Here is an 18862-nt window from a genome sequence, read left to right on the forward strand (position 1 = left end):
TGATTTTGCTTACTCGATAACCATAACAAACAAAGGCAGGGTTATGCTTTATGAGAAGATCCAAGAAGTTTTCGTAGTCATTGACCTTTCAAGTAACAGATTTGAAGGTTCAATTCCACAGAGCTTGGGGATCTTACAAGGGCTTCATGCGCTCAGCCTTTCCATCAACATTCTCGAAGGTAATATCATATCATCCTTGGGAAACATACAAAGCTCGAATTGCTTAATCTCTCCAACAACAAGCTCTCAAGACATATCCCTCCATAGCTTGGCCAATTGACATTTCTTGGAGTGTTTAAGGTTTCTCATAACCATCTTAGAGGACCTATACCCCAAACGAATTAGCTTGAGACATTTGGTATCTATTCTTATGAGGTAAACATGGGATTATGTGGAAATCCATTGCCAAAAAAGTGTGAAATTTGGTACTAAAGAGAATAGCATAGAGAATGATGAAATAGAGGAAAAGCTTATTCTTTACATTAACTGATAACCAAAAATATATACACAGTGTTGTTACAAGAGATATAGTTAGCTATAATTATACAAGCTTATCCGACATTACAACAGATAGAGATAAGCACAAGATATAGAATAGTTAATCCTTATTATGCCCCCTCAAGATTATAGAGCACTGGCAAACATTAATCTTGGAATTAAAATAAAGAAAAGGTTGCTTAGATAGAGGCTTGGTAAGCACATCGGCTAGCTGATCACCACTTGCAACATGCACAACACGTAAAGAACCATTTTGGACCCGCTCATGCACAAAATGAAAATCTGCAGCAACATGTTTCATATTGGAATGAAAAATAGGATCAGAGCAAAGATAAGTAGCACCCAGATTATCATAGTACACAACCAGTGGGTCAGGGGAAGGAACACCAAGTTCATTGAGGAGAGACCGAAGCCAAGACAATTCAACGGTGGCATTGGCAACAACTCTATATTCAGCCTCTTAAGAAGATCGAGACATAGATTTTTGCTTTTTAGAGGACCAAAAAACTGGATTACCATCAAGAGAAACAATGTAGGCAGTGGTGGAGCAACGATCATCTCTATCTCCTGCCCAATCTACAACAGAAAACGCATGCAAAGTAAGAGGCGATGATCGGTGAAGAAACAAGCCAAGGTCACTTGTACCCTAAAGATAACGCAAGAGGCGCTTGAGAACGCTCCAATGGATTTCAATGGGAGAATGCATATATTGAGTAAGTTTGTTGACTGAGTATGCAATATCCTGCCGGGTGATTGACAAACATTGCAAGCTGCCCACTATCTGCTGATAAGTTGTAGAGTTGGCGAGCGGAGCACCATTATGTGCAAAAAGCACCTCATCGGCAAGAGGAGTAGCTACTGGTTTAGCATTAGTCGTATTGGTACGTTGCAGAAGATCAAGAACGTACTATTATTGGGAAAAGAAAAGACCAGGCTTGGAAGGAAGCACCTTACCACCTAGAAAATAGTGAAGGGGACCTAAGTCTTTGAGAGAAAAATGACCTGTAAGAGCACATATGAAAGACTGCAAAATAGGCCCCACGGGCTTGATATAATGCTCTTACAGGTCGTTTGAGAGAAAAATGACCTGTAAGAGCATTATATCATGCCCGTGGGGCCTATTTTAAGCTATAAATGACTTTCTTGAGTTTACAGACATGAGTGGGATTATAAGAGTCGATAAAACCAGCAGGCTGTTGCATAAAAACCTCCTCATCCAAGATACCATTTAAGAAAGCATTGTTGACATCTAGCTGTCAAAGTGGCCAATCATTAGCCAAGGCAATGCTCAAGACAACTCAAATGGTAGCAGGCTTGATTACGGGACTGAACATCTTAGTATAATCGACACCAGGTTTTTGAGTATATCCTTTCGCAACTAGATGAGCTTTCAGCTGTTCCACAGAACCATCGGGATTACGTTTAATCCGAAAACCCATTTACTGCCTACTACATTATGCTGAGATTGGAGAGGAACAAGCTCCCACGTATCATTCTGCAGCAAAGCATTATATTCCTTATCCATAGCAGTACGCCAAGCAGGAATAGATAAGGCCTTGGAAATAGATTTTGGTTCTTCAAGAAAGTCCGATGAATCAGTGGTAGCCAAGAAAAACTGGCATTTTGGCTTGAAAATTTGGTTGAGGGACCTGGTTCTCATGGCATGGGTTCTCTTGGGAGGTGATAGAGGAGAGGATATGGAGGGTAAGGGGGACCGCAACATTAATGGTTGACTAGCTGGAGAAGACGTTGTTGGGTGTGCTGGTGATAAGCGGATGGGGCCAGACAGCAGTTGGGAGGACCCATGGATAGGTGAAGATGAATGGCGTGCACAGTTGGATCGAGAGAGAGATAATGGGGTCAAACATGGACTCTGCATGGGAGTAATATCTTATGTGGAGGAAGAAGTATTGTTTTTTGAATTGGAGAATATAGATGACTGACATAAAGAAGTAGGAGATGAGTTAGTAAATGGCACTAGTTGATGTGGTGGAGCCAAAAAAATGTAAGAGGAAGAAAGAGATTAAGTTGGAGAGGGAAAACTATCCTTGTCATTAAAAAGAGATTGGAACAGAAAGATATGTTCTACAGAGGTGACATGTCGAGAGATAAAGACAACAAATTGAGACGGAGAAAAGCATCTATATCCATTCTGTGAAGGTAAGTATCCTAAGAAGACACATGGTTTGGAGCAGGACTCTAATTTATGTGAATTATATGGTCAAAGGAATGGATAACATAGACATCCAAATGTACGTAGAAAATTATAATTAGATAATTTATTAAATAATTTTTGAAAAGGATATTGATTTTTAAAGTGACAGTGGTCATCCTATTAATAAGAAACACAGCAGTGTGGAAAGCATAGGACCAAAATTTTAAAGGTAATTTGGCATGTGAAAGTAAAGCTCGATCAATTTCATGAATATGCCTATAACGACGTTCAGTAAAACCATTATATTCTGGTGTATAGGGGGTAGTTAAAAAATGCGAAATCCCATGATTAGCAAAAAAAGGTTTTAATTTGATGAATTCCCCTCCATTGTCAGAATAAAAAAAAAATTTATTTTTGTTTGAAAATATTTTTCCACAACCTTTTTAAAATTTACAAAAACTAAAAAAACATCAGACTTATTTTTTAAAGGAAACAACCATATATACTTTGTAAAGTGATCAACAAAAAGCACATAATAACTATACCCATCATGAGATTTTATTTTGGAAGGTCCTCATACATCAGAATAAATAAATTGCAGTGGTCTAGAACTACTCATAGAAGACACACCAAATGGTAATTTGTGTGCTTTATTACAAACACATTCATTACAATTAAAATTTTTGGAGTGAGACACAAGAAGACAAAACTGAGACACCATGTTTCGTAAGACCTTGAAAGAGGGATGACCTGAACGAGAGTGCCAGTCATACAGAGAGACTTTATTAGCCTAAAAGACAATAGGAGGGCCATTCATAAACACCATTACTGTGTGGTCCTTGAAGCAGTACTGACCCCGTCTATAAATCCTTAACAAAAAAAAAACAATGTGGCAAAATTCAATGGAAGTATTATTTGTCTGACAAAATTTGGAAACAGACAAAAGATTACGTTTCATTTCAGGAACACAAAGGATATCATATAACAAAAAAGACTTTTGTGGAGTGTTGAGAGATGTAGAACCTGTATGAGTTATGGATAGTTTATTACCATTTCCCACCGAAATTTCATCAGTTCCATCATACTCTGAGTGAATTGCAAGGTTCTAGAAGTCTGTGGCTACATGGTGGGAAGCTCCTAAATCGAGTAACCATGCTGAATTAGGTGAAGAAGAAGTACCCGGTTGCTGTCCAAGAATGCCAAGACCAGGTGGATTAACGTGATAAGCAAGAGGAGGTGGACGAGGCCGAAAACCTAGTGGATTAGATCGAGATGGCGAATATGTCCACTGTTGCTTAAGCAATGGGCAGAATCTTGCAGAATGACCGATTTGATCACACAACTGACATTTTCCTTTGTGTGTGGTTGCACGACCAAAATTTGGAGGCCTCACAAATGAAGCTTAGGCAACTGATTGAGAAGATGGCTTAGATCCTTTCCGTGAGAAGGGCAGCCTAGATGAGGAACGATTGGCCACATGTACTATGATAGGAGTTGTGACAGATGAGAGAGAAAGCCATTTGAGGTAGGAATCATACTCGAGCAGTTGCTCATGAAGGTCATCAATTGAAACAGCAGAGTCTCTTATGCAATAGGCAGTAGAAATGTCTTTGAAATCAGAGGATAAGCCATTTAAAAAATAGAGAATGAGACTTTCATTCGAAACTAGTGAGCAAAGTAATGCTAGCTCTTTTGCTGTGGTTCGAATATCAAGAAGATACGTTGTTATGTTCCAATGACCTTGGGCTAGAATACGATGTTCTTAAAGTCTCATTATATGAGATCCAGAGGGCTTGGCAAAATGAGTGGCCAATTTCTTCCATGCATCAGATGAAGTTGCAACACCAGAAACCAAATACGAGACTTCCGGCGTGAGAGAGGCTTGAATATCATTGAGTAAGAATTTATCTTGCCGAATCTAGAAGGAATACTAAGGATTTGGTTTGATAATAAGGCCAGAATCAATTGTTTCAGTGATGGTCGGTGGAGGACACGGATATGATCCATCAACAAAACCAAATAGATCATAGGCAGTTAAAAGAGAATAAAATTGAGCTCTCCATGGAAAGTAGGTAGAAGCCATAAGCTTCAAGGGTGCCTGAGAGGCAACATTTAGAACAACAAGATTTTGGTTGTGAATAGATGGTTTGGTCAAAACAACAACAGAGGAATTGAGATCAATTTGGACGGTAGAAGAAGGAAGATCAGATGAGTTGTGAGCCATGAGAAAGCAGGGAAGAGACGTTGAGGGAAAAAAAAAACTCGTTAGAGTGTTAGGGCTGATACCATAAAGAGAATAGCACAGAGAATAATGAAATAGAGGAAAAGCTTATTCTTTACATTAACTGATAACCAAAAATATATACACACTATGCTGTTACAAGAGATATAGTTAGCCATAACTATACAAGCTTATCCAACACTACAACAGATAGAGATAAGCCCAAGATATGGAAGAGTTAATCCTTATTAGGTACCACCTGCAGGTTTTCAAGAAGAACAAAGTCTGCATTGGAGTTTCATTTGACAACAATTGTACCAGGATATGTGAGTGGACTAGTGATTGGGGTGGTTATTGGGCAAATATTTGCAACTAAGAAACATGACTGGTCTGTGAAGACTTTTGGATAGGGGAAACTAAAAGGCAGAAGGGTGAAAAGGGGTCAGCGAAGAAGTTGAAGTTTATGCAATATGTCATAATTTTATGGAGTTTCGTAATTTCCTTGTATCTTTTCTTTTAGTACTGTCTATCACTATATATAGATTGGATGCTTAAATTTTTATTTCAAAGAAAGTATTTCACTTCCATCGATCTAATGGATACTACATCCTGTAAAAGCAAACTAGACTCTTCTATTCATCTAATCGTTTTACCATCAGAAATTAATTACATTTACTTGTGTATTGCACATGTGTAGGACCTTTTAAATGAAACATGTTTTTGGGTTAATAGTATATGTCTCTTCACTCATTTATATGGATGTGAAGTACACATTCAAATCTCAACTCAGAGAGAGAGACATGCAAAACCCGTTTAGACAAGTAGGTCTTGCGATTTTTTTTTTTAATAATTTACATTTTTTTTTTAAAAATTTCAAAATTATATAGTTAATTAACTTGGATATTATTTGACTTTTTTCTTATGTTTTTTCTCTGCATTTTTTTGCTTTAATATTCTTGTTAATCTATCATTTAATATGAAAAACATTCAAATTTATTTTCTATATAAAGATTGATGGCTAATCATCAAAATCTTAAAATTTTTTGCATAGAACTCGAAGAGAACATACTTTTATTTTTCTTCATTCTAGCACTACATTTATACAAGGGAGTACATCCAATAGAAAGCTTTACATGGGCAATGTTAAATTTTCTAAGCACCAAATTTGAAAGAGAAATTCCACAAGTCATAGAGAGACTTTCTATATATCTCTCTCTATATATATTTATATATGTTTTAAGGTCCCATATAAATGGAAATTTTATGGTGAGGACGGTCCGCATAAGGACCGCAGTATTAGTGACGGTTTTCTATAGTATTAATGATGGTTTCTTAGAAAATCGTCACCAATACTATGAAAAACTGTTACTAATACTGTGGTCCGCATGAAGACCGTCCGCACCATAGACGGACTGCCCATATAAATATCTCCTGCAAGAATTATAGCTTAATTTATAGCTTAGTGGAGGTGCTTTATCTTCAACCAATGTGGTTAACTTATTTATGAATAACAAAGCTTTCTGATATTTTTCCTTTAGAGACAAAAAAAAAAGGCCAAGTTTATTGATATACTCTATAGATTGTGGCCTAATTGATAATGCTTTTCAGAGTGACTTCCAATATATGTAATTTGATGGATGCAAGAATGTCAAGTTAATATTGATTATTACAATATTTGGGCATCAAGAAGATAAATTATCTTTTCAGTAGACATAAGTTTTAAAGGAAAAGAATTTCCATTTAAATTGGCCTTTTTTTTTTTTTGGGGGGGGGGGGGGGGGAATTTGAAAGTTTATCCTCAAAGTTTTATACTAGTTTATATGCATCAATCTGTAGTCTCCTTATTGGTGTTGTTTTATTGATTTTACCCTTGATATTGTTATATGATTTTGAGCCTTCAAAAATATGTAGTCAATCATCTAGACAAACATTATAGGAAAATTAAAATCTCTCCTTGATGCATTGAACTGTGCGAGGACCAACAAGTTATCGTTCTGTTTCCATCTTTTTCTAACTAGACATTTGAATGTGCATTAATAATTAATAAGGTTTATTAATGTTGAAGATATGCTTTGAGTATGAATACCCCATGTCAGAAAAAGAATACAGAGCTCTGATTGGTCTAGCTTAGTGCTTAACAAAATCTATTTTCCCCTTTTATTTTTTATTTTTTATTTTATTTTTAAAATTAGCAAAGGAAACACATGCCTCTGTTTCTTTTTATTTTTTCAGTATTTCACAGTCTAACATTATCTGCTAACTAGCCCCATAAATTTTTTTTTTTCAGTTGTCTTCTTTCCAACCTCCATTGTTGTCTATAAAAATGGCCTTCCATTCACCCCCTCTTTCCATCAATATCAAACATTTATTCCCTAAAGCAGCATCGACTTCCTATCCATATTCCTATTCCTACTACTTCATTTTTTCCCATCATCATCACTTGCTTCGCTTCATTTCTCCAACCACTTTGCCACATTGATGACAGTATTGTTTTTGTTGGAATTCAAAAACAGCTTTTTTGTAGACAAGTTTGCTTCTAGAAACCCTTTTGCTTATCCTAAGGTTTTTGTCCTGGTCCTCCTGGAGACTAGAAGAGAGTAGAGATTGTTGCACATGGGATGGTGTAGAGTGTGATAATGAAAGTGGTCATGTCATTGCTCTTGACTTTAGCAGTAGTTTTCTTTATGGTTCTACAAATTCCATAAGCAGCCTCTTCAATGTTTCTCAATTTTAAAGGCTTAACCTTGCTGATAATGATTTCAACTTCTCTCAAATCTCTTCCGCAATGGCTCTTCTTTCAAGGTTAACGTATCACAACCTTTCTCGTTCACCTTTTCATGGTCAAGTTCCATTGGAGATCTCCAAACTCTCTAATCTGTCTTTCCTTGATCTATCTTACTATGATTTGGAATTGAAGAATCCTAATTTGAGCGGCTTAGTTAGAAATTTAAGTAACCTAAAACAACTTCATCTTACTTATGTTGGCACATCCTCCGCAGTGCCTAGCTTTTTGCCAAATTTGTCATCATTAACATCCTTACTTCTAAGACATTGCAGGTTGCATGGTGAGTTCCCAAATAGAATTTTTCAACTTCAAAACTAACAATTTCTGAACATACAGAACAACTCTCACCTTACTGGCTATCTACCAGAGTTTCATTCTAATAGTTCTCTTAAGGAATTGCTTCTTTGGAACACAAGTTTCTCAGGTAAAATACCCTCATCTATAGAAAAGCTTCGTTTCTGGCATAAGTTGGATTTTGGAGCATTTAGGTTTTCAGGGTGGTTCCATCTTCACTTGGTAAACTAATTGGGCTTACTTATTTGGACCTATCAAGAAACTATTTTGAGAGTCAAATTCACTCTTTTCTTCAAAACCTTACCCAACTCATTGGGTTAAAGGCTTGGTGAAAATCAATTCAGTGGCGAAAAATTCCATCATGGCTTGAAAACTTTACCCTTCTTACTCACTTAAGCTTTGGAAATAACAGATTGCACGGTCTTGCCCATCTTCCCTTGGTAGACCAACTAGCCTCACTCATTTGGACCTTTCAATGAACAATTTTACGGGTAAAATCCCCTGTTCTCTCCAAAACCTTTCCCAGCTAACTAAATTTAAACTTGGCAGCAATGAATCCATGTAAGTCTTGGCTCATATTTTTTTATGAGCCAAGTTTCAGCAAGCTAAATCCATCTCAATTACAATCTTATCTCGAACCATTCGAGCATATTTACAGTTCTAATAAACATTTTAGTACATGTAGCATTACTAAAATTTTATTCACCAAAACTAAAAACCTGCCTTAGTTATGTTAATTTTATTACATTAGTATTCTCTATAGTGTGCTCAATTGATTTCTTGATTATTTTACAAGATAATATCTCTTATATATATATTTTTTGAAGGATAATATATTTTACATAGACTTTAGAGACCAAATCAAGGGACACGATGCAACATTTCAATATGTAATCTTCAATAAGTTTTAAAATTCATAATGTGATTCCTTAGGAAAAAACAGAATGTAAGAATTCATGCACATCTCGCGGCCAAATTTATTTTGTTATTATTTTTTTGTTGAAAGTTAAGAATATTTTATTAACATGGGGAATTCACAGGGAATGCTAGGTGCTTCACATATGTATAAATATATTCATCTAGTGCTGAGTGGAGGGGCTTTTATCTTCCACCAATATGACTTTAACCTATCTTTATGACTTTTCTAACAACATATATTTGTGGTTATAAAAGAATTGGTAAAGCCTTTAATCTTTTCTTTTTCTTTACAATATTTTCTTAGTGATGAACCGTATAGAATATGATATGACAATTACCAAGGTTTTCCCAATCTTTTTTCCTTTAATTATCTTATTTGTTATTATAATCTAAAAGTATTATTTAAATTAGCTTAAGTTTCACCTAACTAGAAATGATTACCGATGATAACCTATAAATCTTGGGTTCAAAATTTGATGTTGAAATCCCCTCTTCCCAATTTATCAAAAAGAAAAAAAAAAGTTTTACACAGACCTCTAATAGTGCTGAAGCATGGAATTAGAGAGAAAAAGCCTAAATTTAAAAATATGATCACCCTGAATTTGATTGATAAAGTTTTCATATTGACTTTTCCAACAATATATATTTGTGGTAACAAAGTAATGGCCAAGCCTTTAATCTTTCTTTTTTCTTTACATCTTCCTTTTTTCTGTACAATATTTTCCTAATGACAAAACCATATAGATTAGAGTATGACAATTACCAAGCTTTTTCTGATTTTCTTCCTTTAAATTGTCTTATTTGTTATTATAATATAGAAGTATCTGCTTTAATTAACTCAAGTTTTACGTTGGACAACTTAGTTGGCAATGAGTACTCATGATAATTCATAAATTTTGGGATCCAGATCTAACTGTTGAAATCCCGTTCTTTCCGACTTATAAAAAAAATAATAATAAATAAATAAAAAAGTTCACGCGGCCACTGATATTGCTGAAGCATGGAATTAGAGAGAAAAAACAAAGTTTGAAAGAATGATCACTCTCAATTCAACAAAGTCTTCCAGATTGACTTCCAATGTTGTCATCTGATCATTGCAAGAATGACTTTTTTCACAATATATGTTTGTGGTAATAAAAGTTACAATATTTTCTTAACCACTAACCATATAGATTATAAGATGACAATTACCAAACTTTTTCCTATCTTTCTTCCTTTAATTATTGAATTTGTTACTATAATCTAGAAGTATATTACTTTATTTAGCTTAAGTTTCACGTTGGATAGCTCATTTGATAATAATTTTTGATGATAACTCCTGGGTCTCAGGTTCAAGATTTGGTGTTAAATTTTTTATTATTATAATCTTGAATTATCTATTTTAGTCCAGTTGCCAATTATTTTTTATAATAACTACTAGTTCTGGTTTTGAAATCCCTCTTTCCATTTCATTAAAAGAAAAAAAAAAAAATGTTTCACTCGGACTTTAAATGGTGAAGCATGGAATTAGAGAGAATATTAGGTCTCTATTGAAATCCTCTTCTGATTTTATCGAAAAACTTTAAAAAAATAATAATAATAATAAGTTTCACATACCCTGTAAGGGATTAGAAAGAAAAAAGCCTAAGTTTAAAAATATGATTTACTCTAAATTCGATTGATAAAGTTTTTCAGATTGACTTCCAATGTTGTTGATGGATGCAAGAATGTGGCTAAATTTTGATTATTGTATTTGGACACAAGGAAGATAAATTATTATTATTATTATTATTCTGTAGAAATAAGTTCTATTGGCAAAAAGTTTCTAGCTGAATTGGCCAACAATTTGTTAGTTCTGTTTCCATCTATTTCTACTAGCTATCTGAAATCTGCAGTACCAATTGTACAACTCTCTAAGATGAAAAACGTTCTTAATATTTACTAAACAAGTACGAAAGATCATTTATTAATGTTGTAATTAAATATGCTTTTTAAGTATGAAAGACCCTATTTCAGACAGAGCACGGATCATCTAGATTAGTGCTTAACAGAATATGTTTTTCCCTACAAATTTTTTATATTAACAAATGAAACAGTACCTACCTCTGTTTCGTTTTTATTTATTTTTTATTAGTGTTTCACAGTCCAACATTATCTGCTAGTCCAAAACCGTGTTTTTATTTTTTCATGGCTTGGCCATCTTTCCAAACTCCATTGTTGCCTATAAAACTGACCTCCGTTTCCCTTCCTAGTCCCACCATCAACATAAAACACTAATTTCCTCAAAAAAAAAAAAAAAAAAAAAAAAACATGGTATTTCTACCGCTGCTTCATCTTCTTCTTATAGTCATCACTTGCTTCGCTTATTTTGTGCAGCCACTTTGCCATAATGATGACAGCGTTGCCTTGTTGGAGCTCAACAGCAGCTTTCAAGTTTGCTTCTAAAAATCCTTTTGCATATCCCAAAGTTTCATCCTGGAGACTAGAAGGGAACAGAGATTGCTGCTCATGGAATGGCGTAGAGTGCGATGATGACACAGGTCGTGTCGTTGCTCTAGACCTTAGCAGCAGTTTCCTTCATGGTTCTATAAACTCCACCAGCACCCTCTTCAACCTTACTCAACTTCAAAGGCTTAACCTTGCTGATAATGATTTTAACTTCTCTCATATCCCTTCTGCAATGGGTCATCTTTCAAGGTTAACATATCTCAACCTTTCTCATTCATCTTTTTGTGGTCAAGTTCCATTTGAGATCTCAGGACTCTCAAATCTGTCTTTCCTTGATCTGTCTTACAATGATTTGGAATTGAAGAGTCCAAATTTGAGTAGGTTGGTTGGAAATTTAATAAAGCTGAAACAACTTCATCTTACTTATGTTGATATATCCTCCACAGTGCCTAGCTTTTTGGCAAATTTCTCTTCATTAACGTCCTTACTTCTAAGTGATTGCGGATTGCAAGGTGAGTTCCCAAACCGAATTTTTCAACTTCCAAACCTACAAGTTCTTAATTTGAGGAACAACCCTGGTCTTACTGGCTATCTACCTGAATTTCACTCTAATAGTTCTTTTGAGGTATTGCTACTTTACAACACAAGTTTTTCTGGAAAAATACCCACTTCCATTAAAAACCTTCATTTAATGCTTCAGTTAGATTTTGGAGCCTGTAGGCTTTCAGGGTTGGTTCCATCTTCGCTTGGTAAACTAACCAGGCTTACTTTTTTGGGCCTTTCAGAAAATAATTTTGAGGGAAATCAATTCCCTTCTTTTCTTCAAAACCTCACCCAGCTCACCACTTTATGGCTAACAAAATGTCAGTTAACGGGTGAAATTCCAGGTTGGCTTGGAAAACTTACCCAATTAACTGATCTTGGACTTTATATAAATAATTTGCATGGTCACATCCCATCATCCCTTGGTAAACTAACAAGCCTCACCTATTTGGACCTTGCAGCAAACGATTTTGAGGGTCAAATCCCTTCTTTTCTTCGAAACCTCACCCAACTCACTGTGTTATTGCTTGATGATAGTCAATTCACGGGTGAAATTCCATCTTGGTTTGAAGCTTTTACCCTTTTGAATAATCTAGATCTTGGAAAGAATAAATTGCATGGTCTTATCCCATCTTCCCTTGGTAGACTAAGTAGCCTCACTTATTTGGACCTTTCAGCAAACAGTTTCAAGGGCCACATCCCCTGTTTTCTTCGAAACCTCACGAACCTTGAATACCTTGCTCTTCATGACAATGAATTGAGTGGCACATTGAACTTTGACATGTTTCTTGGCATGAAAAATCTAAACACGCTTTTATTAGGGCGTAACAAGTTGTCTAAACTTGTCCACACTAGCAAAATGAATGCGAATGTTCCAAGGTTCCAAAGTTTAGACTTGAGTTCAAGCAATTTAACCGAATTCCCTGATTTTTTAAGGTATCAAGATAGATTAGAGTGGTTGGCTTTATACGGAAACAAGATACATGGTGAAGTACGCAGATGGATATGGAACATGAGCACAGAGACAATGGCCAATGTGGACATTTCTGACAACTCCTTGACAGGCTTTGAACAAACTCCAGTTTTCATCGCTTGGGTTCACTTGATCAGTTACCGATTCCTTCACCGTCCATCTTGGACTACCATGTCTCAAACAACAAACTGACCGGAAAAATTTCTCCCTTCTTCTGCAATCTGAGTTCCCTTCTAGTGCTTGATTTGTCTAATAACCAATTGACAGGTAAGCTTCCACAATGTTTGGAAAATTTCAGGAATACTTTACTGGTCTTGAATATGAGTAACAACCATTTTCATGGTAGCATTCCCCAATTGTGTCCAAATGGAAGCAATGTGAGAATGATTGATCTAAGCCACAATCAGTTTCAAGGACGTTTACCACAAATGTTGGCCAATTGTACGATGCTGGAAGTTCTCAATCTCGGGAACAATCGATTCAATGATGTTTTCCCTTCATGGTTAGGGACTCTTCCAAACTTAAGGTTACTTGTACTTCGATCCAACAGCCTCCAAGGAGTGATAAGGAAACACAGCAACCCTGGTTTTTCTAGTCTGCATGTTTTTGATATCTCCAATAACAGTTTTAAAGGTGAATTGCCATCTGAATTCTTTAAAAATTTGAAGGCCATGAGATTTAAAGATGCTGCCAATTCATCGTATCTGGTGGCAAACTTTAGTTTTGTTGTAAAGGCCGTTCCATGGAGGGATGAATTTGCTTACTCAATAACCATAACAAACAAAGGCAGGGTTATGCTTTATGAGAAGATCCAAGAAGCTTTTGTAGTCATTGACGTTTCAAATAACAGATTTGAGGGATCAATTCCAGAGAGTTTCGGTATCCTACAAGGGCTTCATGTGCTTAATCTTTCGAACAACATTCTCACTGGTAAAATCCCATCATCCTTTGGAAGCATAACAAATCTTGAATCACTTGATCTTTCAAACAACAACCTCTCAGGACATATCCCTACACAACTTGGACAATTGACATTTCTTGCTGTCTTTAAGGTCTCTTATAACCATCTGATTGGACCTATACCCCAAATGAACCAACTTATCACATTTGATGTCAGTTCATATGAGGGGAACCTGGGATTATGCGGAATTCCATTGCCAAAAAAGTGTGAAAGTTCAGTACCTCCTTCAGGTTTTCAAGATGAACAAGATTCAAACTCTGCATTGGAGCTTTATTGGATGACAATTGTGCCAGGATATGTGAGTGGGCTGGTAATTGGAGTGGTTATTGGGCAGATATTTGCAACCAAGAAGCATGACTGGTTTGTGGAGACTTTTGGGCAGGCGAAATTAAAAGGCAGAAGGGTGAAAAGGGGTCGGCGAAGAAGGTGAAGTGTAGGCAATATGTCATAATAACATGGAGTTTCCTAATTTCCTTGTATATTTTAGTAGTGTGTACCATTAAGATATTGGGTGCTTATTAATAATAATAATAATATCATTATTATATTATTTTTATTTTTTATTTTTTTATTTTTTCGCATGCAAGAGTATTTCATTTCTATTCGTCTGATGGAAACTACGTCCTGCAAAAGCAAACCAGACACTTTTATTTATCTAATGGATTTACCATCAGAAATTAATTACATGTGTAGGACTTTCAAAATGAAAAATGACTTTGGTTCTGTTTCACTCCTTTATATGGATATGAAGTATGCTCTCACCCAGAGGAGACCTGCGAAACTTGTTTGGACGAGGGAAAAGTTGGTCTTCCAGTCAGTTTTTTTTTTTTTTTAATTTTTTTCAAAATTATATCTGTAATTAACATTGAGATTATTTGACTTTTTGTTCTCTTTTTTCTGTGCTTTTTTTTTTTTTTTTGGTTGCTTTAAAATTCTTGTCTATCATTTAAAATGAAAAATATGCAGATTAGTTTCCATACAAAGATTATTGGCTAAATTATCGTTATGAACACGAATCATGCATATATATTCTACCAACTGAGAAGAGGAATCGTAAATATTGTTTTTTTTTTTTTCCTTTTTTTGTTTGAAACATCGAAAATATTGTTCGATTGCAACCAAGTAAAACAATTATATGTATGTTGTCCTCATTATACAGGGGGAAAAAACAAAATTAAAACAATTAGCAATTTTTTTTTTCTATTTTTCATTTGCAAAACAATCAAACTAGTTTTCAAAGTTCTAAAAAAAAAAGAAAACAAGATATTTCAAAGGCTTATCTATATATATATATATATATATGCTTTTATATATATATATATATATATATACACACATTAAATTTCCAGTATCATTAAAACCTTTGACAAATAAATGCTCAATAAATAAATAATCTCTCTAAAAATAAAATTATTTGGTTCCAACTCACTAAATCCATGAGATGATAAATTTTTAAAAGATGTTTTAGAACCCATTATATATATAAATTAATAATTGATTAAATTTTGGTAAAAATAATATATATAAATATATATATATATAGTTAGTCAAAAGTAAGGTTTATCTTACGTTATTAAATTAAGATCTAATTTTGATAACCATTGAATCAAATCAAATATTTGGATTTAAAATTTAGAAAAATTGTCAAATATGGATTTATTGCTATAATAAATTTCTATTTAAAAAAAAAGAACTTGTCAAGATTCTATAATTAATAATTGTAATTTTTAAATTTTAATCTATAATGTGACCTAAAGGCTTAAAAAAAAAAAAAAAAAACTCATATTAGACCTCATATTAAGGACTTTATTTTATCCTAATTATAGTAAAGTTCAAATAAGGTTCTTAATATAATGACTAATATGAGATTTTTTTTTTTTTCAATCATTGCATCGCATTAAGGTCGATATTGATATTTAGAAATATATTTATTAATCATAGATTTTAATAAAGTTCATTTTTTCTAAATAGGATTTTTATATGTTACTAAATTTATATTTAATCATTTTTTAAATTTAAAATCTTAATTTTTAATGTGATCTAATAATCATTATAGGTGGATTTTACTTAAGTTTAACTATATATATATATATAAACATTTATAATACATATTAGAGAAATTTTACTTAACATTTTTTATTTTTATTTTTATTTTTTCAATTTAGTTTTTTTTTTCTAAAATATGTATCTTAGGGGACTGTATTCGATTAGGAATTTAATAGATTTTAAAAGATTTTAAAAATCCAAAGGTATTCAATTAAGATTTTTATGGAATCCATTAAAATATTAGGGTATTCAATTCAGAATTTTATAGAATCTATATAAATCTGATGTTATTCAATTATGACTTTTTAAAAGTCCATAAAAATCTGTTGGTATTCAAAAAATCATTAACTTAGAAAGATTTTATAAATTGATGGATTTGATTGGATTTTGAGACATTAGATATAAATACTCAAGCCTTTCACAAATCCAGTCTCCACCCCAAAGATTTCATCGGATTGTAAAACACAAAACATTGAGTGAGACCTTGCTTTGAAATAGAACGAAGAACGAAGAACAGACGGACAAACCCAACCCGTTGGATGAACAATCGAACAAAACTGGTGAACTGACGATAACCAAAACAACGATCCTTCCTGTGGGTTCTCTCCCCGTGCTTCCTTGGTTGATCTGATTTTTTGGGTATGATTCAATTTTTCTGCTTTTTTCGCATTATCCTTCTATTGTTTGATAAAAACCCAAATCAATGTTGTGAAAGTTTTGAATTTCAAGTGACAAGTTTTGAGTTAAAAAAAAAAAAAAAAAAAAAAGAGTGAGAAACTTTCTAAGGAATGTATCTGTTATCTGCTATCTGCTATTGTAAATATATTCATATATGTTGTATATATGTTTAGCCCTAGTGTAAAAAGAAATAGAAGGTTGTGAAGCCGTACTTTAGTGCCAATTAACTTGTTCTTTTGAAGCATTATTAACAATACATGTCCACCATCTTTATAGATAATCTCCATCGATCTTTTCCAGCACAACCCCCCCCTCTTCCTTGAGCCATAAACACATAGACGAAAGCCCCAACCCCTCCCCCCCCCCCCCCCCCCCCCCCAAAACACACACACAGATGAAAGCAAGAGCATGGAAACAACTGCCAGATGATAAAAATTTTGAGGGGTTAGTTTTCAGGAGGGTAAAGATCATCTCTTATCAATGTATTTTCTTTGTACCCAAAAAAAAAATAAAAAATAAAAAATAAAAAATAAAAAAAGGAAACAGATGGATAGTGATGATCACGTCTCTGAAGAAAGGAAAAAAATGGTTGGTAGATTAGGCATAATGAATGTGTATGTCAGAAGCTAGCCTCACAATTTTCCATCAATTAATAAATTTATATAGCTTTGAAAAAAAAAAAAAAAGAGTTGGTGGATTAGGCACAATGAGTGTTCACGTCAAAAGCTAGCCACACAATTTTCTATCAATTAATAAATTTATATTATATATATATATAGTTTCTTGTACTTAATTAAAAACACTTCCCCAAGAATTTGTGCTTTGGTTACTGTTTCCACTATGAGTGACTGATTTGGTGTTCCATCATTATTATTGTTATATATATATACTTCTTGTACTAATTTAACACACTTCTCCAAAAAGTTGTGTTTTGGTTTCTGTTTCACTGTGAATGCCTGACCATGTTTAGTGTTCCATCATTATTATTATTTGTTACGAAAATATTACTGCCTACTTGCACTTAAAAATATATATACTATGCTATAGTACTACATGTTCATGCATATATATATATATATAATTTCGGAAAAAATTAGAAAAATACATTATTGTTTGGTTGTAGTTAATAGTCTTTTAAAATGCATTATGAATCTAATATGATTTATTAAATATTTTTAATCTGATTTTTTATTTTGATGAGTTAGAATGTGAATATTTTGATCTTGTTTATTATATGTTTAATTTATAATATATATATATATATATATAAATGTGATTCAACTATTCATGGGCTTTATATTTAGATATTCATTGTTACAATGGGAGATTCACAACGAAAAGGTAAAACTGCATATAACACATGGACCTCATAAGAGAGTAATATGTTGTTGGAACTGATGGTTGATGCTGCTAATCGTAGATGGCGTGATAATAATGGTGTATTTAGCAAACTAACTGTGGAAAGTAAGATACTTCCTAAGCTAAATGAAGCACTTGGATGTAATAAAAATTATACTCAATATCAGAGTCGCTTGAAATGGTTTAAAACGCGTTATCAAACATTTTCTCAACTCATGCGTTTCAACTCTGGTTTTGGATGGGATGCAACCACACAAAGATTCACTGCCACAGATGAAATATGGGATAATTACTTTAAGGTGAGGTTATAAATTTTCATAAGAATGTATTTTATATTATTATATCTTATATATATATCTATATATATATATAGATATATTTTTTTTGTATTTTTATATGTTAACAAAATATTATATTTATTTTATTTTGTTTTATTTTTTTTACAGTCTCATCCAAACCAGAAACACCTTCGAACAGAAACTTTTGCTGACTTTGAGGATTTAAAAATTGCTGCTGGAAATGGAACTGCCATTGGAAAAAACTCTATTGGATTGAGAGACGATACAGATGCAAGAATTTATGGACAAGATGAAAGTACACATGGTAGGATAGATGACTATGTATATGATGAGATTAACGAGGTATATGTTCCAACTCAACTCGATCCATCATGCCAAGCACCTTCACCCAGACATAATGAACCATCAATGTCAGAGTTCGATCCAAATTTAGAAGTTCCCATGGAAAATGTTGTTCAAAAAAAGCGAACTAGAAATGAATATGAAGGAAATACTCGTTCATTTGATCAGAATGCCACTCGAGTTGATCTTCTAGAAAAACTTTCTCATGGTTTGGACTCAATTGGAAAAATTGCCACTGAAATTTGGGGTATGTATAACCTAATGGAGAAAAAGGAAAAGGCAATTAGTGAAAAGGAGAAAAAGAATGATATTTGGAATGCTATTAAGGAAACTCCAAATTTAGATAACATTGGTCGCTATTAA

General features: G+C 33.6%; 3 protein-coding genes across 3 annotated transcripts; all 3 read left to right on the forward strand.

Moving 5' to 3' along the window:
* Window positions 1-11242: 11242 nt before the first annotated feature.
* LOC132803541 (receptor-like protein 6) lies at window positions 11243-13006 on the forward strand. Its single transcript, XM_060816751.1, has one exon. The coding sequence runs from the start codon at window positions 11243-11245 to the stop codon at window positions 13004-13006; it is 1764 nt and encodes a 587-aa protein (XP_060672734.1).
* A 128-nt stretch (window positions 13007-13134) lies between these two features.
* LOC132803542 (receptor-like protein 18) lies at window positions 13135-14205 on the forward strand. Its single transcript, XM_060816752.1, has one exon. The coding sequence runs from the start codon at window positions 13135-13137 to the stop codon at window positions 14203-14205; it is 1071 nt and encodes a 356-aa protein (XP_060672735.1).
* Window positions 14206-17896: 3691 nt separating this feature from the next.
* Window positions 17897-18862, forward strand: LOC125422044 (uncharacterized protein At2g29880-like). The gene is made up of 2 exons (XM_060816753.1): window positions 17897-18157; window positions 18305-18862. Exons 1-2 carry the CDS (start codon window positions 17897-17899, stop codon window positions 18860-18862), a joined length of 819 nt encoding a protein of 272 aa, XP_060672736.1.

The sequence above is a fragment of the Ziziphus jujuba genome, chromosome 4, assembly GCF_031755915.1.
Source record: "Ziziphus jujuba cultivar Dongzao chromosome 4, ASM3175591v1".
NCBI classification, from domain to species: Eukaryota; Viridiplantae; Streptophyta; class Magnoliopsida; order Rosales; family Rhamnaceae; genus Ziziphus; species Ziziphus jujuba.